This window comes from Apodemus sylvaticus, chromosome 17, assembly GCF_947179515.1.
Source record: "Apodemus sylvaticus chromosome 17, mApoSyl1.1, whole genome shotgun sequence".
Taxonomy (NCBI): domain Eukaryota; kingdom Metazoa; phylum Chordata; class Mammalia; order Rodentia; family Muridae; genus Apodemus; species Apodemus sylvaticus.
The window spans coordinates 44,187,176-44,209,717 of record NC_067488.1 but is presented as its reverse complement, the minus strand read 5'-3'; the positions used below and the strand labels follow the sequence as shown (position 1 = coordinate 44,209,717).

At 45.9% G+C, this 22,542-nt stretch overlaps 3 protein-coding genes across 5 annotated transcripts in view; all 3 read left to right on the top strand.

Annotated features, from left to right (window-relative positions):
• LOC127667283 (lymphocyte antigen 6A-2/6E-1-like) overlaps nucleotides 1-22,542 on the top strand; it is a 141,039-nt gene that overhangs the window by 45,730 nt on the left and 72,767 nt on the right. The window contains exon 1 of one of the 2 annotated variants that reach the window (XM_052160253.1): nucleotides 18,077-18,143. The exons of the other annotated variant lie outside the window; for it this stretch is intronic. The gene's annotated coding sequence lies outside the window, so the exon portion shown is untranslated. Of the gene's footprint in view, nucleotides 1-18,076; nucleotides 18,144-22,542 lie in introns of those variants that run through there. 2 annotated transcript variants of the gene reach the window in all.
• The window catches only part of LOC127667285 (lymphocyte antigen 6A-2/6E-1-like), a 141,039-nt gene that overhangs the window by 45,730 nt on the left and 72,767 nt on the right, over nucleotides 1-22,542 (top strand). The gene's annotated exons all lie outside the window — the stretch shown is intronic.
• Nucleotides 18,061-21,943, top strand: LOC127667281 (lymphocyte antigen 6I-like). Of its 2 annotated transcripts, XM_052160250.1 has the most exons (4): nucleotides 18,061-18,143; nucleotides 18,388-18,485; nucleotides 19,448-19,564; nucleotides 21,354-21,943. In XM_052160250.1, the coding sequence occupies exons 2-4, from the start codon at nucleotides 18,416-18,418 to the stop codon at nucleotides 21,569-21,571; spliced, it is 405 nt and encodes a 134-aa protein (XP_052016210.1). In that variant the 5' UTR covers nucleotides 18,061-18,143; nucleotides 18,388-18,415; the 3' UTR covers nucleotides 21,572-21,943. The 2 variants fall into 2 exon arrangements, with proteins under 2 accessions (XP_052016210.1, XP_052016211.1); XM_052160251.1 differs by lacking the exon at nucleotides 18,061-18,143 and having other exon boundaries at nucleotides 19,453-19,564.

The window sequence follows — 22,542 nt, the reverse complement described above, 5'->3', positions numbered from 1 at the left end:
CATACTATTCCCAGGGCTCTTAGGGTTTTCCCATGCTGCCCCTCTTCCTCAGTGGTTCCTGAGCCCTAAGTTGCAGAGCTATGCTGTAGATGTATCAGTCTGGGGCGGGGCACCATGTGCCCACTGGGTCTCTGCACTTTGATTAGCTGTGATTTTCACTGATGGTCTCAGTTTGTTACAAAGAGAAGATTTTTTTGGGTGACAGGTAAGGACTACACTTATTTGTGGGTTGCCATTACTGTTGGCATTTCCGTCTAGGCTCCTCCCCGTGGTTACCTGGCAACAGCCAGGTGTGTCTGACTATAAAAGGGGATGCTTGTCCCCTCCTCACTCTATTGCTAGCATACCCCTCCCTCCCACCAGCTTCTGCCCTGAACTTTCCAGCACAGAGGCTGAAAGTTTCCTCTTTCCCAGAGGCTCTTTCCTATATAATCCTGGTATTTTGGTCTCTCTTTTTGCATGCCATGTCTCTGTCTCTGTTTCCCTCTATCTCTCTGTCTCCCTCTGTCTCTGTCTCTCTGTCTCTCTCTCCTTCTGCTGTTCTCTCTCCCTATGTTTGTGCTCCACCCCTGTTTCCCCAGTAATTTCCCTGACCTCATTCCTTGGAAATTTTGACCCACCTGAGAGTTGCCCCAAAATAAACCCGTTTCTTTTGTCCCTTTAAATTTGGTTTGCATTGGTTTATTTCACAGGCAGAGAAAACCTATAGTGACCTGCACAGTTTTAAACATCCATCCTGAAACTGTAGCAAAGGCTTGAAATGATTGACATTTGTGGCAGTTTGGAGTAAATGTCCCCCAAAAGCTAATGTATTTAAACACTTGATCTCCAGTTGGTGGCGCTGTTCAGGGAGGCTATCGATCCTTTAGGATATGGAGCCTTGAAGGGTAAAGGAAATGATGGTGTGTGGGTTTTGTAAGTTTATAGCCTTGCCCCATTTCTCCTGCTTTCTCTGCTCCCTGTTGAGGTAGCTCAGACTTGACCTTGTCTGCTGCTTGCTGTCAGGGCTCTCCAGCACTGTAGACTCTAATCTTTTGGAACAATAAATCCCAACAGATTCTTTCTTCCATAAGTCATTCCTGGTCATCATCCTGTGTGATCGGCCCCTGGCATCCTCCAAAGTGTTACGATCTGTCAGATAAGCAATGCTAGAATCCCTATGTTAGGTCTTAAATCTCTGCACTGAGACCAACACTCACATAGGCAACAGGTAAGAGTGTTTTTATTTTAAGAAAGCAGGAAGTCTGCATGCAGGGTGTTGACCACTTATTAAAATGGCAAGCCCAGACCCAAGGCGAAAGTCTTGTATGGAAAACTAGAGGAAATTTACCAAGGGCTGGGTAATCTAAAACTTAATTTGTTGGCTCCCGGGAAGTTTCATGGGTCAGTTTCTGATTGGCTGCTATGTTACTTTTACTATATTTGGTGCAGTCATGAGACAATTCCAGGAATCAGCTGATCTCCCAGAAGTTCACAGAGCCATCAATGAATTACAGTCCATTGTCACAATCTGCTTCCCTAGGAAACTGAAACTTTATTTTTAAAGTTTGTATGTTTTCAGGAAACCTCTCAACTGCCACTCAACAACATTGAAGACACTTAAGGATTTGACAGGGACACAGAAGTTGAGGAGGAAAAGAGGAACCCTCCTGACTCCATTTTGATGGCAGGAAACCTTTAGGCTGTGTTGTTAAATTGAAGTCTGGCTTTATTTCCTGGAGCCTGATCTGTTCCATCCCATGAACTTAACTTGTTTGGTTGGTTTTATAACCTCCCTGAATCACCTGAACACCTCACTGTTTTCTTGTTTGGTTGCTTAGCTTTTTGTTTTTCTTTTGGGGATTTTTCCTTATGGCTCCACTGACTTCCTAAATTTTGGAACGACTCTGGAGTTAATTCCTTTTTTTATTATTATAATTTTTATTTTGTATATTCTTTGTTCACATTCTGAATGATTTTCCCTTTCTCAGTCCCCCTCCCATAAGTCCCATAAGCACTCTTCCCTCTGCCCATTCTCCTATCAACCTCCTCCTAATTCTCTGTCCTGGTACTCCCCTACAATGCTGGAACAAGCCTTTCCAGGACCAGGGACCTCTCTTTCCTCCTTCTTGGGAGTCATTTGATATGTGAATTGTGTCTTGGGTATTCAGAGTTTCCGAGCTAATATCCACTTATCAGTGACTGTATTCCGTGTGTGTTCTTTTGTAATTGGGTTACCTCACTTAGGATGATATTTTCCAGATCCAACCATTTGCCTATGAATTCCATGAATTCATTGTTTTTAATTGCTGAGTAGTATTCCAATGTGTAAATATACCAAATTTTCTGTATCCATTCCTCCATTGAGGGACATCTGGGTTCTTTCCAGCTTCTGGCTATTATAAATAGGGCTGCTATGAACATAGTGGAGCATGTGTTCTTATTGCATGCTGAGGAATCCTCTGGGTATATGCCCTGGAGTGGTATTGCAGGGTCCTCTGGAAGTGTTATGCCCAGTTGTCTGAGGAACAGCCAGACTGATTTCCAGAGTGGTTATGAAAGGATAGAAAATAATACAGTCTAACTCTAATGACCCCAAGAAGTCAGAATGCGATCTCGCTTTGTTAGAAACTAGGTAAAAGGTCACATTCCAGAGCCCGCCCTTTGTTTAGAGCTAGCAGAAAGGCCTTGAATCCTGGCCCCATAAGGTAACTGGAAATGGGCTAAGCTTATCTTGCTTCTGTAAACGTATGCCTTTACCCCTATGCAGGAGTTCACGCAGCTATAGACATTCAAGAAAATAGGGAACTAATTGGTCCACTGAGCGCGGGCTCCGATAATTTAAACTGATTGGCCTAAAAACTATGGGGTGGTACAAATCAATTGGCTCGCATTTTGCAGGCTCTCCATGCTAAGAAATGATTGGTTTGTGATTCGAGGGCTTTGTCGTAAACTTATAAAAGCTGTCGCAATTCAGCACTCATGGTCCACAGTCGTCCTCTAGCCTTGCGCGGTATACGGTTGTAGAACCCAGAATTCTGGAATAAAGAAATCCTCATGTTATTGCATCGTGACCTTTTCTCATGAGTGATTTGGGGGTTGCCTTACAGGGCGTGGGATGCTGGGGCACCCTTGGTTTTGGGGGGATCTTACAGTACCAATTTGCATTCCCACCAGCAATGGAGGACTGTTCCTCTTTCTCCACATCCTCACCAACATCTACTGTCTTCTGAGGTTTTTTTTAATTGATATATTTTTTATTTACATTTCAAATGATCTCCCCTTTTCTGGGTCCCCACTCCCCGGCCTTCTGAGTTTTTAATCTTAGCCATTCTGACCAGTGTAAGGTGAAATCTCAGGGTTGTTATGATTTGCAGTTCCCTAATGACTAATGATGTTGAACATTTTTTAAGATGCTTCTCAGCCATTTGAAGTTCTTCATGTGAAAATTCTTTGTTTAGCTCTGTACTCCATTTTTAAATAGGGTTATTTGGCTCTCTGGCGTCTAACTTCTTGAGTTCTTTGTATATATTGGATATTAGCTCTCTGTCGGATGTAGGGTTGGTGAAGAGCCTTTCCCAATTTGTTGGTTGCTGTTTTGTCCACTTGACAGTGTCCTTTGCCTTACAGAAACTTTGTAATTTTATGAGATCCCATTTGTCAATTCTTGATCTTAGAGCATAAGCTATTGGTGTTCTATTCAGGAACTCTTCCCCTGTGCCCATGTCCTCAAGGGTCTTCCCCAGTTTCATTTCTATTAGTTTCAGTGTGTCTGGTTTTATGTGGAGGTCCTTGATCCACTTGGAGTTGAGCTTAGTACAAGGAGATAAGAATGGATCAATTCCCATTCTTCTGCAAGCTGACCTCCAGTTGACCCAGCACCATTTGTTGGAAAGGCTATCTTTTTTTCCACTGGATAGTTTCAGGAGGTCAAAGGGATACAAATTGGAAAGGAAGAAGTCAAACTATCACTATTTGCAGATGATATGATAGTATACATAAGCGACCCAAAAAAACTCCACCAGAGAACTTCTACAGCTGATAAACAACTTCAGCAAAGTGGCTGTGAAAGGATAGAAAATAATACAGCCTAACTCTAATGACCCCAAGAAGTCCGAAGTTTAAAATGCTATCTTGCTTTGTTAGAAACTAGGTAAAAGGTCACATTCCAGAGCATGCCCTTTTGTTTAGAGTTAGCAGAAAGGCGGTGATCCTGGCTGCACAAGGTAACTGGAAATGGGCTAAGCTTATTTTGCTTCTGTAAACTGCTTAGCCATTACCCCTATGCAGGAGGAGTTCACACAGCTATAGACATTCAAGAAAATAGGAAACTAATTGGCCCGCTGAGCTTGGGCTCCAATAATTTAAATTGATTGGCTCTCATTTCGAGGGCTCTCCATGCTAAGAAATGATTGGTTTGTGAATCTCGGACTTTGTCATAAACTTATAAAAGCTGTCGCAATTTGGCACTCGTGGTCCCCAGTCCTCTAAACCTGCGTGGTGTACGGCTGTGGAACCCAGAATTCTGGAATAAAGAAGCCCTCATTTTATTGCATCGAGCAGGTTTCTCGTGAGTGATTTGGGTGTCGCCTTCCGCGACATGGGGTGCTGGGGCACCCTCGGTTTTTGGGGGTCTTAAATTTTTTGGTGCATTGGCCGGGAAGTGCGACTTTCCTTCACACACAAGAAACGACTTGGGGGTAAGGGGAACCCTCTGGAATGTGTGTGTGCCAGCAATTCTCAAATTCATCTGGAATAACCAAAAAAAAAAAAAAAAAAAAAACCAGGATAGCTAAAACTATTCTTAACAGTAAAAGAACTTCCGAGGGAATCAGTATCCCAGACCTCAAGCAGTACTACAGAGCAATAATGTTAAAAACTGCATGATATTGGTATAGTGACAGGCAGGTAGATCAATGGAATAGGATTGAAGACCCAGAAATGAACCCACACATCTATGGAGTTAATTCCTAAAGCTATTAGCCAGTCTGGTGGCACACACCTTTAATCCCAGCAAACAAGGGATTAAAGGCATAGACAGGGAGATCTCTGTGAGATCAAGGCCAAGAAACCTCAGAAAAAAATTGGGATGGGGTGGCCCTCCAGTTAAAATAGGGGCTTATGGGAGGACAGGTGATTAATGGAGTTTTGACTGATGTCTAACTCACAGTAGGTCCAGTAGGTCCCCGAACACAGCCTGTGATCATTTGCCCAGTTCTAGAATGTATAGTTGGGGTAGACATACTTAGAAATTGGCAGAATTCTCACATTGATTCCATGACCTGTGGAGTGAGGGCTATTATAGTTGGAAAGGCTAAATGGAAGCCTTTAGAGTTGCCTCTGTCAAAGAAAATAGTGAATCAAAAACAGTATCATATTCCTGGAGGAATTTCAGAAATTAAAGCCACTATCAAGGACTTGAAAGATACAGTTCCTACCACATCTCCCTTTAACTCTCTTATCTGACCAGTGCAGAAGGGAGATGGATCATGGAGAATGACAGCTGACAGTAAGAATGAAAAACTAAATCAGGTAGTAACTCCGATTGCAGCTGTTATACCAGGTGTAGTTTTGTTAGCTGAGCAATTACCACATCTCCTGGAACCTGGTATGCAACTGTTGGTGTAGCAAATGCCTTCTTCTCAGTACCTGTCCATAAGGACCACCAGAAGCAATTTGCTTTCAGTTGGCAAGACCAGCAGTATACCTTTACAGTTTTGACTCAAGGATATAGTAATTTTCCTGCTCTGTTTCATAACTTAGAAGGGATCTTGATTGTTTGTCTCTTCCACAAAATATCACACAGATGCACTATATTGATGACATAATGCTGATTGGACCAAGTGAGCAGGAGTTAGCAACCACTTTGGACTCATTGGTATCACATATGTGTATCATATGATGGGAAATAAAACCAATGAAAATTCAAGGACCATCTACCTCAGTGAAATTCTTAGGAGTCTAGTACTGTGGAGCATGCAGAGATATTCCTTCTAAGGTGAAAGATAGTTATTGAAACTGGCCCCTCCCACAATCAAGAAAGAAGTACAACGTTTAGTGGGTCTATTTGGATTCTGGAGACAGCACATTCCTCACATGGGTGTGTTACTTGGGTCCATTTACCAAGTGACTTGGAAAGCTGCTAATTTTGTGTGGGGCCTGGAACAGGAGAAGGCTCTTCAACAGGTCCAGGCTGCTGTGCAGGCTGCTCTACCGCTTGCACCATATGATCCAGCAGAGCAGATGGTATTTGAGGTGAAGGTGGCAGGTAGAGATGCTGTTTGGAGCCTCTGGAAGGCTCCTGTAGGTGAATCACAGAAGAGACCTTTGGGATTTTGGAGCAAGGCTCTACCAACATCTGCAGACAATTATTCTCACTTTGAAAAACAGCTCTTGGCCTGCTATTGGGCCTTAGTGGAAACTGAACATTTGACAATAGAACACTAAGTTATCATGTGACCTGAACTGCCCTTCATGAGCTGGGTTTTATCAGAACCTCCAAGTCATAAAGAGCAGCAGTCTATTACCAAATGGAAGTGGTATATACATGACAGGGCCAGAGCAGGTCCTGAAGGCACAAGCAAGTTACATGAAGAAGTTGCTCAAATGCCTATGGTTTCTGCACCTGTTACAATGCCATCTGCTGCCAAGCATGCACCTATAGCCTCATGTGGTATTTCCGATAATCGACTGGAGAACACTAGGACCTGGTTTACTGATGGCTCTGCAGGTTATGCGGGAACCACCCAGAAGTGGACAGCTGCAGCATTACAACCCCTTCCCAGGACAAGATACCTGAAAGATACAGGTAAAGGAAAATCTTCACATTGTGCAGAACTTCTGATGTACATAGTTTTACAGTTTGTTTGGAAGAAGAAATGGCCAGATATACAGTTGTCCACTGGCTAATGGGCTGTAGCCTATGGATTGGCTGGATGGACGGCCAGGGCTTTGTAAAGATCATGATTGGAAAATTGGTGATAAAGACATCTGGGGAAGAAGTATGTGGATAGAGCTCTGCAAATGGGCAAAAGATGTGAAGATATTTGTGTCTCATGTAAATGCTCTCCAAAAGGTTACTTCATCTGAGGAGGAGTTCAGTAATCAAGTGGATAAGAAGACCTGTCCTTTGGACAGTCAGCCTCTTTCCCCAGCTATCCCTGGCATTGCTCAATGGCACATGAACAATATCGCCACGGTGGCCAAGATGGCGGTTATGCTTGGGGACAATAACATTGACTTCCTCTCACCAAGGCTGACCTGGAACAGCTACTGCTGAATGATAGATCTGCCAACAGCAGGGACCAACACTGATCCCCAGATGCGGCACCATTCCTCAAGGTGACCAGCCATCTACCAGTTGGCAGCTTGACTACCTTGGACCACTTCCTCTGTGTAAAGGACAATGTTTTGTCCTTACTGGAGTAGATACCCATTCTGGTTATGGATTTGCTTCCCTGCACATAATGTTTCTGCCAAAATCATCATCCGTGGAATTACAGAATGCTTATTCATTACCATGTATTCCACACAGTATTGCTTTTCACCAAGGAACTCATTTCACAGCCAGAGAAGTGCAACAGTGGGTCCACGATCATGGAATCCATTGCTCTTGCCATGTTCCCCATCATCCTCAAGCAGCTGGTCTGGTAGAAAGATGGAATGGCCTTTTGAAGATGCAGTTACAGGACCAATTAGGTGACAACAGCATGGAGTGCTAGGTCAGAGTTCTTCAGAAGGCAATATGTGCTTTGAATCAGAGTCCAAGACATGGTACAGTTTTTCCCATAGCCAGGATCCATGGGTCCAGGAATCAAGGGATGGAAAAGGGAATAGTTCCACTCACTATCACTCCTAGTGACCCTCTAGGAAAATTTTTGTTTCCTGTCCCTACAATTCTAGGTTCTGCTGGCCTAGAAGTTTTGGTTCCAGAGGCGGGAGTGCTCCTACCCAGGAGCCACAAAAACATGCAATTGAAATGGAAGCTCAGACTTCTCCCTGGTCATTTAGGATTCTAATGTCCTTAAGCCAAAAGGCTAAGAAAGGCATAACAGTGTTAGGAGGGGTGATAGATCCAGATTACCATGGGCAAATTAGACTGCCTCTCCACAATTGAGGCAAAAAGGATTATGTCTGGAGTGCAAGAGATCTCTTAGGTCATCTCTTAATACTACCATGTCCTGCTTTTAAAGTCAATGGGAAATGACAAGAGCCTAATCCAAGCAGGATGACAAAGGATGCAGACACAACAGGAATGAAGTTATGGGTTGCTGCTCCAGGAAAAGATCCAAAACCTGCTGAGGTGCTTGCAGAGGGTAGAGGAAACACAGAATGGGTAGTAGAGGAAGGTAGTTATAAATATAATTACAGCAACCTAACCAGTTGCAGAAAGGAGGATTATAAAGTAATATGAAGACTTCTGTTTTATTTTGTTAAGAATATATTTGCCACTGGGCAGTGGTGGCACACTATGCCAGTACTTAGGAGGCAGAGGCAGGCGGATTTCTGAGTTCGAGTCCAGCCTGCTCTACAGAGTTAGTTCCAGTATAGCCAGGGCTACACAGAGAAAGCGTGTCTCAAAAACCCAATAATAATAATAATAATAAATACATTTACATTTCTTCCAATTTTTTGAATATAAATTGTTATTTAATTTGAGATACTAAAAAATTGTTGTCAAGGGACATTGACCCATTTTAAATTTATAAATGTGTTTGCAATTGTACGAGGAATAGTTATATCATATTAGGTATATTCGTGACCTTGTTATTGTTTCATGTAGACATGGAGATATAATTTGTGTCAAGTTGACAAGGGGTGAATTGTAGTGGCTATTCCTGGTTGTCAACTTGACTATATCTGGAATGAACTACAATCCAGAATTTGAAGGTTCCCCTGCCATCCTGATCTTAAGGCTGGGAGATACAAGTTTCTGACCTGGATCTTGGTACGGAGATCTTTAGGCATACTGGCTATGAATCCCAGGAGACTAAGGCAAGGAAATCTCTGAGTTCAAGGGCATCTGGGATAAAGCAGGTCCCAGATCCAGGCTTGGTATCACACACCTTTAATTTGGGCCACACCATCTGCTGGAGACCTGCATAAGGACATTGCAAGAGGGAATAGTCTCTCTCTTCTTCATCTGCTTGCCTTGTGAGATTGAAGAACTTCTAGATCTTTGGACTTCCATTTACAGCTGCTGCTGACCAATGTTGTGGTATTGGACTACAGACTGTAAGTCATCAACAAATTCCCTTACTATATAGAGACTACCCATAAGTTCTGTTACTCTAGAGAACCCTGACTAATACAGAGGTTCAGTCCATTATCATCAAGGCTGGACCATGGCAGCGTCCAGGCAGTCATGAGGATAAAGGAGCTTAGAGTTTCACCTCTTACTCAGAAGGCAGCTAGAAGACTGAATTCTAGGAAGCTAGTATGAGGGTATTAAAGCCCACATCCACAGTGACACACCTACTGCAACAAGGCCACACCTCTTAATAGTGCCACTCTCTGGGCCAAGTATATACAAACTATCACAAGCAAGAACAGGCAACTGAAGAAAATTCAAAGCAGTTCTTTTACTTGAAATTTTGAGTGTCATGTGTTGAAGCCCTGAGTCCCCACTGTCCCTAGTGTGGTGGAAGTATTGCCATAGGGCTACTAACTAAAAGAAAATGGGGCCAGTAGAACAGATCTTACCCAAGTGGAATGATGTCCAATAAAGGGATCAGGGCACAGAGGTGTGCAGAGGTAACTACCTGAAGACTAGGGGAGAAGATGCCCCCTGCTGGTCAGCTGTGTCCACAAGGCTCTAGCCTCCAATCCTGTATAAGCCAGTCTGGCCTTGAACTTGAGGTCCTCCAGTACTAGGATCACAGGTTTGTTCCCCACATCCTGCTCTCCACAGCCTCTATTAAAGGATTTACTTGGAAAAGCAGAACCATCAATAAGGTTCTGTAATAATTAGGCAGAGCCAAGGGGGAAAATCATCCAAAATGCAGGATATGAGGTTCACACTCAAAGCCAGTGATGTTTTTATAGACTACCAATGAAGAGCAAGATGAAGTGAAGGGGAAAGTTCTTTTACAATAACCTAAAGAAGAAGCAGACACCTAGGAATAAATTTAAACACAGTGGCACAACCCTGAGACATTAATATCCGTGAAAGAGATGAATATGGGCCTAAATAAATGGAAGGGTACTCTAGGCTTAAAAATAGGAAGTGTTATTAAATTAATTCAATATTAATAAATAATTATTTATCATTTATTAATCATATATGTTTATGTGTACCCATGCATGTGACAGGTGCATGGGTAGTGGTCAGAAGGCAATTAATATACAGGAGTTCTCCTTCTACTGCGTAGATCCCAGGGCTCAAACTCTGATTGTTAGGGGATGGTGGAGAGACAGGAGAGAAAGAAGGAAGAAGGAAAGGTAGAGAGAAAGGGTATTAACAGGACAGTTAGCAGCTCTGACTGAAGTTCACATGAAATTGGAAGGCACAGTATCTGGTGTGGAAAACCTGTAATCACAGGACTCCTAGGGCAGGGGCAAAAGGATCAAAAGTTCAAGAGCATTGTCAAAGTCTCAGCAGGTTCCTGGGTTACTTGAGTTCCTGTCTCAAACAAACCTAAAAATCAAAAGCCAGTGTAATACAGACAGGCAGACAGGAGCGAGCAGGTGCCAGAGGCCCACACTCATGTACAAGGTGGGGAGATTTTTAATATTAGTGCTATATCTGTCTGCGGTGAGAATAACAGTGTTCATTCAGCTCATTCTGGCACAGCTGGGTACCATCAGAATCGAGTGATTCTTACTTCACATACCACACCAAAAATAATAATTAAGTAAAATAAAATGAAATACTTAAAATCAACGCAAGTAGATCCAGTGTCATCTCAAAGGCTAAGCAGCAACCTAAGACAAATTCTTTGGCTTTTAAGGAGGAAAGCTGCTCCTCCCTCAGAATTTTCAGCTTTTGTGCTTGTTTGTTTCAGATAATGTCCTTCAAAGAAAGCCACTTAAATACATCCCAGAGACCCTGACATCCTCTCATCCAGACCCTAATCTTGCTGGTTGTCATGCTAAATTCCGCCCCTGGGGGCGCTCCTCTCTGCAGTTGAATTTGGGATTGTGGCTGGGCTACCTTTTGCCCTGACATAGGAGATCAGTCTCCAAAATGTTAACTCTCTCCCTTACCCCCCTGCTTTCTTTAAAAAGATGAACTTTGGGACTCTCATTTCCTCTTTGCTTGGCATACTTGAGCCCTTTCTTTGGGAAAAACCCACCGCGTTCAGTTACAAAACTGCAGTTGTTACAACATAGGAGAACTCCATCGACCTCAATTTGGTAATGGTGCATTACATCAGAATACAAACCATAGCAGAGACTCTGGACATAAGAATAAAAATCTTAAGCCGGGCTGGGCAGTGGTGGCGCACGCCTGTACTCCCAGCACTCTGGGAGGCAGAGGCAGGCAGATTTCTGAGTTCGAGGCCAGACTGGTCTACAGAGTGAGTTCCAGGACAGCCAGGGCTACACAGAGAAACACTGTCTCAAAACAAAACAAACAAACAAACAAAAAAACAAAAAAACAAAAAACAAAAAACAAAAAACAAAAAACAAAACCTTAAGCCGGTTGTGGTGGTGCTGACCTGCAGTCCCAGCACTGGGACATGCAAGCAGGAAGAACTCGAGTCTGAGCCCAGCCTGGGCTGGAGAAGTGGCCGATAAAGAAGAGGGCTTACTCTACAAACAGGAGGACACAGGAATCTCTGTGCCCAAGGAAAAAGCCTAGTGTGTCTGTGCTGTCTGTAACCTTTCTATCCCTCTCAGGAAATGTCACCATCTCTCCACAGGAAATGTCACCGTCCCTCCACAGGAAATGTCACCATCCCTCCACAGGATATGTCACCATCCCTCCACAGGAAATGTCATGTCTATTAGGCAAACACTCTTCCCTTTTCCCACAGCCCCTGACAATCTTCCCTCCATTTTTACAAATTCATCTGTTCTGGATATTTTGTGTAAACAGAGCCAAGCACTACACACCTCCTGCTCCTGTCTTCTTTCACTATATTTTAGGGTGCATCCCAAGTTCTGACAATTCAGTACTCTGTTCTTTTTGATAACAGAATCATATCTCACTGTAGCATGACTTTAGGTGAATCAGCATTCTCTAGGGTACATTCTCTTGGCCAGGTGATTGACAGGCCCAACTGAATGAACTCTCTTCTAAGGGCAGAAATACAAAATATTCTAATCTTTGGAGCACCCAGAATGTCCTGTGCTTTCCCAAGGCCAGGGGTATTATGTTCTTTCTACCAGGCCTTAAGTAGTGGCAAACCAGATGTTTACCAGGAAATGGAGGTGGGGCTCTGAAGGAAAGTTACAGTAAAGGAGCTGCACCTTGCACTGAATCATCTCCAAAGCTGGTGATAGGACAGAACATCTGAGACTGGGCAGAGGTTACAATGTTGCAGGGTCAGGGTTATTGTGATTTATCTTAGGATAGCTTTAGCACACTAAATAATCCTTTCTTGGCCACTTCTATTCTGATCTAACATCCCATGACTAAGAGAATCTTTAGGAATGCATTCAGAAAACCCTAGCTTCTTCCAACCAGAAGCCCAGGAGTCATCAGATACCACCTGGAGCCTGTAACAGAGGCGTTATGAATTCTCTGTAACCCCTTTACCTGATGCTTCCTCTAGTGTGTTTGAAAAGTACCTTGATATAGAACTTTCAATGTTGTTGCTATAAAGACTTCATCATATTGATAGATGGAACTTGGAGTTGTTTGGTTTCAGACCCTGAGACAAGGGACTGGGGTGCATATTTTACATCCCAAAGCAGACCTGGCCTCTATGTTCTCCCAGCATCCCTCAGTCCTTACCTGGCATACCCTGTCCCCAACCCTGCACCTTCCAGCCAGAGACTGGGCTGCCCCTCCTCAGAGGCTCTTCCACATACAATGCTAACATTTTGGTCAGTCCTCCCTGTCCCCTTCTCTTTCTCCCTCTCCCTCCTCTCTCTCTCTCTCTCTCTCTCTCTTTCTTTGTACGTGTTTCAAATTTTCTTGCTTTCTCTCTTTCTCCCTCCCTCCAGCAATTTCTCTGACCTTAGTCCTTGGGGCCACTGAACATGCCTGACAGTACCTTCAAAATAACCTGCATATACATATACATGTACAAATACATATGAATATACATATATATACATTTATACATGTATGTTTACATATAATTTTTTAAAAAATCTGTCATGAATTGGCTTATTTATACTGGCAGAGGAATAACTTATCAGATTTAACCTAAAGCTTTCCCCAACACCACACTATGGTGAGAGCTGAATTTTTGGGTCAACAAGTCCAAAGCCTCCATAGTCTCCAAGGCCACTATAACAGATATTACCGGAATCTCACCATAGATGGCCCCTCATACATTCACAACCAGTGTAAAGCCAATAAAAAGTCATTATTCCATACCTCTGGGACGACACCCAAGTGTTGGGTACCTAGTTGTGGCTCTGAGTGTCGAGAACATAGAGTCTTTAAAGGTTGACACCACATCCTGGCATCTCAGGCAAAGGGGGCTTTGAAAAAGTAAGCAGTTTGAAGCAAGCAGTTATAACAGAAGCTAAGAAGATCAGTTAGCCAGCGGGGTAAGAGGGTGACATTTCACACAAACAGCAGTTTTAATAAAGGCCAGGATAAGTTAGCTAGGACATCCTGACCTTGGGTTCCTAGAATAAAGCAAGGTGGCTTTCAGTGGATTCTCCATCAAGGAGATGAGATTCTAGTTAAATCTGGAATGGCCTTAGCAGGGGTACAAGATGGAGGGACCTCAGCCCTGTCTTCCCTCATCACACAGACGATAGAGATACAGAACAAGTGTTTTCAGAATCAGAACGGACTGACTTTTGTAAAGCTCTAACTCACATAAATGACAAGAAAAGAGTGTATGAAAATAGCTGTGAGGCTGTGAAGGGAAGGATCTAGTGCTCATGATTGGTCATGAACCAGCACAAAGCACCACCTGTTATTCACATGAAAGGCTCCAGTGTGGATGCTTCCCCATGGGTGCTGACCCTCAGACTGGCTGCACACTCTTGGGTAACCTGAGGAGAAGAAGACCACTAGAGAAGAAGACCACTACCACAGTTTGGAGCCACATTTGAAACAGGCTTGTTTTATATTGAGTACATACAAGAACTGGGTAGCGACTGCTGTGTTTTATAAAAAGAAAGAGAACACTAGGGATATGTTTGGTGGAGGCTCAGTGTGGTGTTGGTGAAGAGGGTGCCTCTGTGGGCACATGCTGAGGCATCACTTCCCCCTGTAAACCAGCCAAAGACTCCTTGTTTGTTTGTTTTTGTTTTTGAGACAGGGTTTCTCTGTGTAGCCCTGGCTATGCTGGAACTCACTCTGTAGACCAGGCTGCCCTCGAACTCAGAAACCTGCCTCTGCCTTCCAAGTGCTAGGATTATAGGTGTGCACCACCACTGCCAGGCCAGCCTAAGATTCTTATAGTATAGAATAGAGTGAAAGAGAGAAAGAGAAAGACAGGGAGAGGGAGAGGTAGACATAGAGGTGGGGAGAGAGAGAGAGAGAGAGAGAGAGAGAGAGAGAGAAGAGGCCGGCCATGATTATCTGAGGAGATCCCAAGAAGGGAATGGGGCAAGAAGGGATGGAGGGGGAAGGGAGGAGTGAGGAGGGGTCAAGCAGCCCCTTTTATACTGAGTCAGGCATCCCTGGCTATTGCCAGGTAACTTGGGGTGGAGCCAGACCCCTGGACAGCTCTCCTAGAGGACAGCTCTGCAGGAGTGGGGCTGGTCCCTACACCAATAAGGCTTGGGCCTACTCCACAGAGGCAGAAGCCAAGGCATGAGAAAGCCTGTTAGGTTTCTGTTTCTCTAACAGAGAACAGTTTCTTCTTAGAAATCATGTAATTAGCCGGGCTGTGGTGGCACAGGCCTGTAATCCCAGCACTCTGGGAGGCAGAGGCAGGCAGATATCTGAGTTCGAGGCCAGCCTGGTCTACAGAGTAAGTTTCAGGACAGCCAGGGCTATACACAGAAACCCTGTCTCAAAAAACAAAAACAACAAAAAAACAAAACAAAAAAAAAACAAATGCAAAAAACCAAAAAATTAAAATATATATGTGATTGGCTTTTTGATAATCTACCTGATACACTTGGAAGCGCCCTGCCCCCACTGTGGTACTTCCTAAACTATCCCTTGCCTCCACTTCCCCTGAGACAAGCTATATAATCTAGCCCCTCTATTTTAATAAAGGAGCTGTCCTTTTACATAGACTTCCGAATCATTCATACCCACCATCTCTGCAACACCCTGCTCCCCAGCTCCTCTGCATCCTGAGACCACAGCCCATGGGGGAGGGGCAAGTGGCATTTGGAGGAAGTACACTTAGTTAACAAGAAACCTTGGCTGTACAATTGAAGGAGATGAGGGAGGCAAATGTGACCTTGGTTAATTAACAGAGATCATTCATTCTCTGAGGAGAGGAATGAGCTTAGCTAAGGCTGGACCTATTGAGTGTGACAGTAGTCAGGCCTCTGGCTGAGTTGGAAGGCAGGAGAGAGGCCTGGGTGTGTATTTCTCTAGCAGCAGCCCTCTCTGCAGAGGGCGTGGCTTCTCTAACACAAGCCTGGCAACATCTGGTACCTCTGACTCTAAGATCATTCAAGTGCACTGTTGCCCTCTCCCTTAAGAGTTAATTTAAGTAGTCTCCATAACTTGGGCAGGAGTCCACCACTAAGGGAAGCTAGCTCCCCAGTAGAGGTGCTGGGTGGAAAGTGGAGGACTCATGAGAACCCCTCCTTTAAGACATTTAGAGAAACAGTGAGCTGCCCTGTGGTTATATGGCCTTCTCCTCCAAAGAGAAGGTGATGGCCCCATTGCCATCCTGGAGTAGGGATAAGGTGGCCCAGGAGCCCTGGCAATGGAGTCAGAAGGGCAAAGCAGCAACAGGTCTGAGGGAATGGGCAGAACTCTATACTCAGAAGGGAGGACTGTCACCTGGGGTTCCAGCCATTACTCCCTCCTGCCCCCCTCCAGCCACCAGGCGATTTTAGAAGATGCTAGAATATAGAGGAGACAGAGATCATCTGAAAGATGGTCTCCATGACACTGCTTCCCTGATGGGGTGAGACTTGGTGGTGACTGAGCTGCTCAGAAATTATGCATGATCCTATAAGTGACCTCACCCATCCTGTGTAAAACAGCCCCATATACTCATTGGGTGGTGACATTGGGGGGAATTGTCACGTGGATCTGTCATTGATCCCTACATTTGTTGGCAGAGGCTTCCTGTCTGCTGCTCTTTGCTTCACATGCACGTGTTCATGCTGAGCCAATGCCTGGGGCTGCATGTGAAGGAATCACAGAGAAAACTTTTCTTGCCTGATCTCTTCCTCCTGCCTCTGTGCTGGGTTATGCAGTGCTGGTGGCAAACGTGGTCTGCTTGCATCACAGATTACAGGGTAGCAGGGAAGGGATTTTGTAATGGTGCTAGGATACAGGCCCTGGAGTGTAACAGAATTTTAACAGAACCTTTGAGTCTTGCATGAATTCTGGAGGGTTGGCACTGAGGAGTAGAAGCAGTCTTCAGGTTTGATATGCAGTCCTGGAGAGGCTGATTCCCCACTGCTCCCTGAGAACCCTGACTTGAGGCTACATTGTGTCTCTTCCTTTGATCAATCATCCTGTATAACCCACAACATTAACACTGGAGTTGGATGTACATGTGGAATCACCCAGAGATGACAGAAAGAGCGAGACTCTTGTTTCAGCCCTGTGGCTTCCCTCAGGAGAATCGGCCTGATGGTCCCTCTGGCTTCCTTCCCTTTGCGGCCTTGCCTGCTGAAGAGGACGCGCTCAGCTTCACAGACCCTGGGGTCCATTGTGGGACTCCGTTGTCCTCTGAGCGTACCTGTTCTTTGCTGTGGTGTCATCTCAGGATGATTCCCAGCTCAGGTCTCCTTCTGTGCCCAGCCTTCCATCTCTAAGATGTATCAGTGCCTTGTAGACACCTATGTGGGCTCCTCACTGCCCTCTAAGCTCCATGAGGTTAGGAGACTCAGACTCTGGCTTGCTGTGGGCGCCCTGCTATTCATCCCAGGCTCTGGATACAGAGGCCATCAATATTTGGCTAATTAGTAAGGTTTTACTTATTAGAATGTGATGCCACATGGTGGCAACATAAAGGTAACTGCTTTCCTTTGTTGGACTAAGTCCTCATAGGTGTAGGGACGGGGGACATAAAAATTGGAGCTTCTGCTGTCCTGAAGCCTCCATGGCTTCTTCATGGAGGCTTCTGGGCAGCAGGGACACTGCGGTCATTCCTCCTCTGCATAAGACAGCCTTGTGCCACGAAAAGCGTCCCTGGCTCCAGCTACCAGATGATAACAACACCCGCAGTGCCATCCATCACCCAAACACAGCAGACACTGCTTAGTACCTTCCATCCCAGTTGTCAGTGAGTTCTTCGATCAGGACTCTCATTTGTGGATGTAAGACCCTGTTGGGGGCTTGCTCACCAAAGCCAGGCTGCAGGTGGTTGTCAGTTGTTTGCCTGTTTATAGGAAGGAGAGCCATGGGCTCCGAGCCACTGCAGCTCTTACCCTCTATTTAGAAATAGGGAAAAGCCAGTGGTAGTAGCAGAAGCAGCAATAGCTGCAGTACACCTTTGAGAGCTATGTTTTAGAGCCGGCCTGGTCTACTGAGCAAGTCCTAGGACAGCCAAAGCTACACAGACAAACTGTCTGGACACACACACACACATGAAACAAAGCAAAACAAAAACCAGGAAAAGGTTGAGCGATTTGCCTCCTTTCCTTGTTTTCTGAATGGCAATCGAAGTGAACTGTGGCCCTGCCCTTCTGCCCTCTTAGTCCTCCTCTACCACGGTCCCTCCCAAACTGAGTGGTTTTCCCTCCAAAACTGCTATAGATCTGGCTTGACCAGGCCACCAGAAAACCCTTGATAACTTGTAAGCAATAAATATCTTGGCCTGACAGAAGTACCAAACCGCTCCCTTTTCACATGCCAGATGGGAGGAGCTGATAGAAAGTAAAGGACTTACTTGTCCACATCTGACAGAACTTGCCACTGTACCTGCAACCTGGTCAGAGAGGAAGTAAGGACTGGGGTCAGGAGGGAGCTGCTGGGTGGCAAAGGGAAGAGCCCTCAGGATAGGGCTGTGGGGGGGAGTGTGGGATTAGGAAGGGAAAGCTGGCTGGGTGGAGGATGAGGGAAGGGGGCAGACATGTGTGCCCTGGGGAAAGCTGTGTGGAGGGTGGTGGGAGGGAAGAGTGGACACCTGAGCCCTGTGAGAGCCCAGGGTGTGACTGGGGCTCTGCTGACTGGCTCCAACTTCCAAGGTTTTACCTGTGCACCCCTTCTCTGAGGATGGAGAGTTCTCATGCTACAAAGTCCTGTGTGCTCATCCTTCTTGTGGCCCTACTGTGTGCAGAAAGAGGTGAGATGGAAAATGAGAGAGGGAAAGAGGGTACAATGGAGATGGAAAAGGGCCTCAGGGATGTGGGTACAACAGCACCTCCATTGTGTGCCTGGTGAGTGAGGTGTGCTGGGGTCATGGGATTGGGGACAGGCTGGTGGTGGGTAAAGGGTGCTTACTGGGTCTGTAACCCACCAGTACCTGACTTAACAGTCATCACCACAAACCAGAAGGACTCTTGCATGTCACCCCCTCTGCCACAAGCCCTGGGCACCAGAGCAGCCTGTCCTTAGACTCCATCCTGCTGCCCTGGCCTCCCAGTCCGGCCACTGGCCTGTGTGCACACAAACTGACTGAGGCTTCTTTTCCTCCCCAGCTGTCAAGACAAGGGGATTGGAATCCTTAACTCTTGGCATTTGACTTTTTTCTTATGCCCAGCCCATGCCACATGAGGCCCCAGTGCTAGAGCTTCCCTACTCTAAGAGGTCTGAGCTCTCAGACACCCCTGTACTTCTGGTTACATCTGTGTTACTAGAAGCCTCATGGTGAGCCTCAGCTTTGAGCTGGACTCTGGGAAGTTCAGTGCTCTGTCATGATCCGATTCCCAGGGCCCAGGTCTGCAGGTGTAGGGTAGGACAGGTCAGAACAGCCCTCCCCATCTGGGGGCCCCAGTACCTCCTTACACACTCAGTCCTTCTGCAGACATTTGGTATCTATGCCTTCCCAATATGGTGACTGTCTTTCTAATAGCTCTTGGGGTTCAGGTCTCTCCTGTGGGGCTGCCTAGCTGAGACAGCAGCACTGAGTATATTTGATCAATGGTGGCTCTTGGTTCACTTTTGCTTTTGGTGGTAATGACTGAGCAGTTATGCCCTAATTCTGTCCTAGTATCCAGCAGCTGAGTGGAAGTAAACACATTGGAAAGGAGGGTTGTGGTCTAGGAAGGGCCTGCCCCAGCCCTCATGTATTTGCTTCTTTCTCAGCTCAGGGGCTGGAGTGCTACCATTGTGCAGGTGTCCCACTTGAGACATCCTGTAATACAACTACCTGCCCTTACACTGATGGATTCTGTGTTACTCAGGAGACAGAAGTTATTGTGGGTAAGTTCCCTGTGGCCTCTATAAAGGTGGGTGAGGGTGGCTTGGGAGAAAAGGTCAGGTCTGTCACTTGCTGTGGGCCATGGCTCCCCTCCCTCCAAGTAGAGCTTCCTGGGGTTGGAGTGGGGACTCCTGCAAAGTGGGGACTGTTGGGGGTCCAGGGATGTGCTGGGATGTGGACCATAAAGCAGGGCTGCCCATTGGCATGCATGGTGGTCATCATCCCCCTCTGTCACCAGTGTAGTCATGTGATGCTCCTGCCCATACGTTATATCCAGGGTCTCACTGACAGCAGGGGAACTGGAAGCATCCAGTGAGTGTTTGCACATAATGGAGGAATCTGGAGCTTAGGCTGAAGGAATGACCTAGCAATGTTGATAGAAAGAGACCTTAGGACACATCAGAGCCTCCAAAGTGCCAGTCTCCAGGCATATCCTCCAGATAGACGAGGCAGGAGCAGCCCTGCCCTGCTATCCATTTTCCTGTTCCTGAACACATCCTGCCTGTCTCCTGGAGCAGGTCTCCTAGATATAACTGCCTGGGGAAGTGCTAGAGTCTGAGAGGCTGGTTACCCTTTCTGCTGTGACACTGTGCGATCTTACACCGTGCTTTGTCTTTGTGTGTGGATGTGTATAATATGGGTACACATGTATGAATGTATGTAATGTAATGTAATGTAATGTAATGTATGTAAAGCTCAGAGGACATCTTTAAGTAGCATCCCTCAGGCATTGCCTACTGTTTATGCAAATGAGTTTTGCTTTTCCTGGAAGTGGAATTACTGATGGATGTAAACATCCTGTGCACTCTGGAAACCAAACCCTGGGCTTCTGTAAGAGCAAAAAGTGCTTGTAACTGCTGAGCCATGTCTCTAGTCCCAACCACCTTGTTTTTTGAGACAAGATCTTTCACTGAGACCTAGGATTTGCCAAGCATGCTGGGGGTGAAGAGGAGGGAGGTAGCAGATAATTCCCAGGACCTCCCCATGCCCCTCCCCATTACAGAGATCATATCTAGTACCCCTAGGACCCCCTGACTACCCCACCAAGCCCCCCAGCACAGAGATCCTAACCAGCACTCCCATGCTTGCCTGGCCCTTACATGGTTGCTAGGGATTGAACTTGGGTCCTTATTCTTCCATATAAGAAGCACTCTACTAACTGAGCTGCCTCCCATGCACATTGCGTGTAAGGGTACATGTATATACACATGTGAATATACATGCACTGGGGAGGTACAAGTGTGTGGGACCCAGAAGTTGATGGGAATCTTCTGTGACAACTATTTTATTTACTGAGGCAGGGTCCCACACTGAACCCCAAGCTTGCAGGTTGAGCTGGTCTAGCCTGTGAGCTCACCTCAGGATCTCCATCTTTGTGTCCTGAGCACAGAGAAACAAGTAGGCCACCATGCCTGCCCATCTCTTGATGGGCTCTAGTGATCAGGACTGCGGGTTCATGCCTGTAAAAACAAGCACTTTATCCATTAAGACTTTTCTACCAGTCCAGTGTTTTGATTTTTGATTCACTTGCTGTTTGAGACAGGGTCTCACTCTAGCCCCAGGATAGCTTAGACGTCCCTAAGTAGCCCAGTTTTGGATTGAATTAAAAAAAAAAAATTCTCCTGTTTCAGTCTTCCATGTTTAGGGATTACAAGTCTGAGCTACCATGTCTAGCTTCAACATGCCTTAGAGACACGTCTGGGCCATCCAGGCCTGGTGGCATGTGGCCCAGTCTTTGGGATGCTCTGTTGTCTCTGTATAAGAAGTGAGTCACTCCCTGATGTCTTGCAGGCTCTCAAAGAAAGAAAGTAAAGACCAGTCAGTGCCTTCCTCACTGCCCTGCTGATCAAGAAAACATGCAGACCCCAGATCCTTCTGTCAAGATGAAGGTTTTCTGTTGCCAGGAAGATCTCTGCAATGCTGCACTTCCCACTGGAGGCAGCACCTGGACCGTGGCAGGGGTGCTTCTGTTCAGCCTGGGCTCAGTCCTCCTGCAGACCTTGCTGTGATGGCCCTTCCAATGACCCCCATCCTTGTCCTTTGATCCTGCTGTGTAACCTCTCCTTCCTGGAGCCTTCTAGTGATGAGTTATGAGTTAGAGAAGCTCTGAGGTGGGGGTAAGGGTGGAACACCTTGTTTCAACTTTATAGCCCTCCTGGGTGGGTGCCCCACTCCTCTCTAGGGCTTTTCAGATATGGAACGACATTTTGTTGTGGCTTTCTAATCTTGACGCTAGAGGCATGTGGCCAGCACAGGGAAGAGCAGAATTCCAGGGTACTATGCCACCGCCATCCACACACAAGTATCTGGAGTCCTGCAGTGTTTCCACATGTGAGGAACAATGCCTCCCTGCTGAGTCCAATAAACTCTTTGTTCTCACAGCCAAGATCTCCATTTTTCTTTTGCTACACTGAGTCCACCGAGTCCTGCCTGCCAGTTCACATCTCTGTCCTTTCAGTCAGCCACACTAGCTATCCCATGTGAGCCATCTCAGAGTGGGGGACCTCTCGGTTTGGGCGGGCTTCCTTCAGGGCTGGTGCTGCAGGAAGTGAGAGGGGGATAAAGAGCACACTGCTTGATGTGCAGAGGCAAGGTCTCTTGCTGGACCCTGATCCTGTGATGCGGCTGGTTTAGACCCCTGTTCTCTACCTCATAACACTGGGTGCACTGAGCCTTCTTTATGTAACTATCTCCTTAGCCGCTTTCCTCCCCTTTTGTACCCCCATTGTTAGAAATAGAATCCAACATCCTTAGTCATCAGAGAAATGCAAATCAAAACAACCCTGAGATTTCACCTCACACCACTCAGAATGGCTAGGATCAAAAACTCAGGAGAAAACAGGTGCTGGTGAGGTTGTGGAGAAAGAGGAACACTTCTCCACTGCTGGTGGGGTTGCAAACTGGTACAACCACTCTGGAAATCAGTCTGGCGGTTCCTCAGAAAACTAGTCATGATACTACCGGAGGACCCCGCTATACC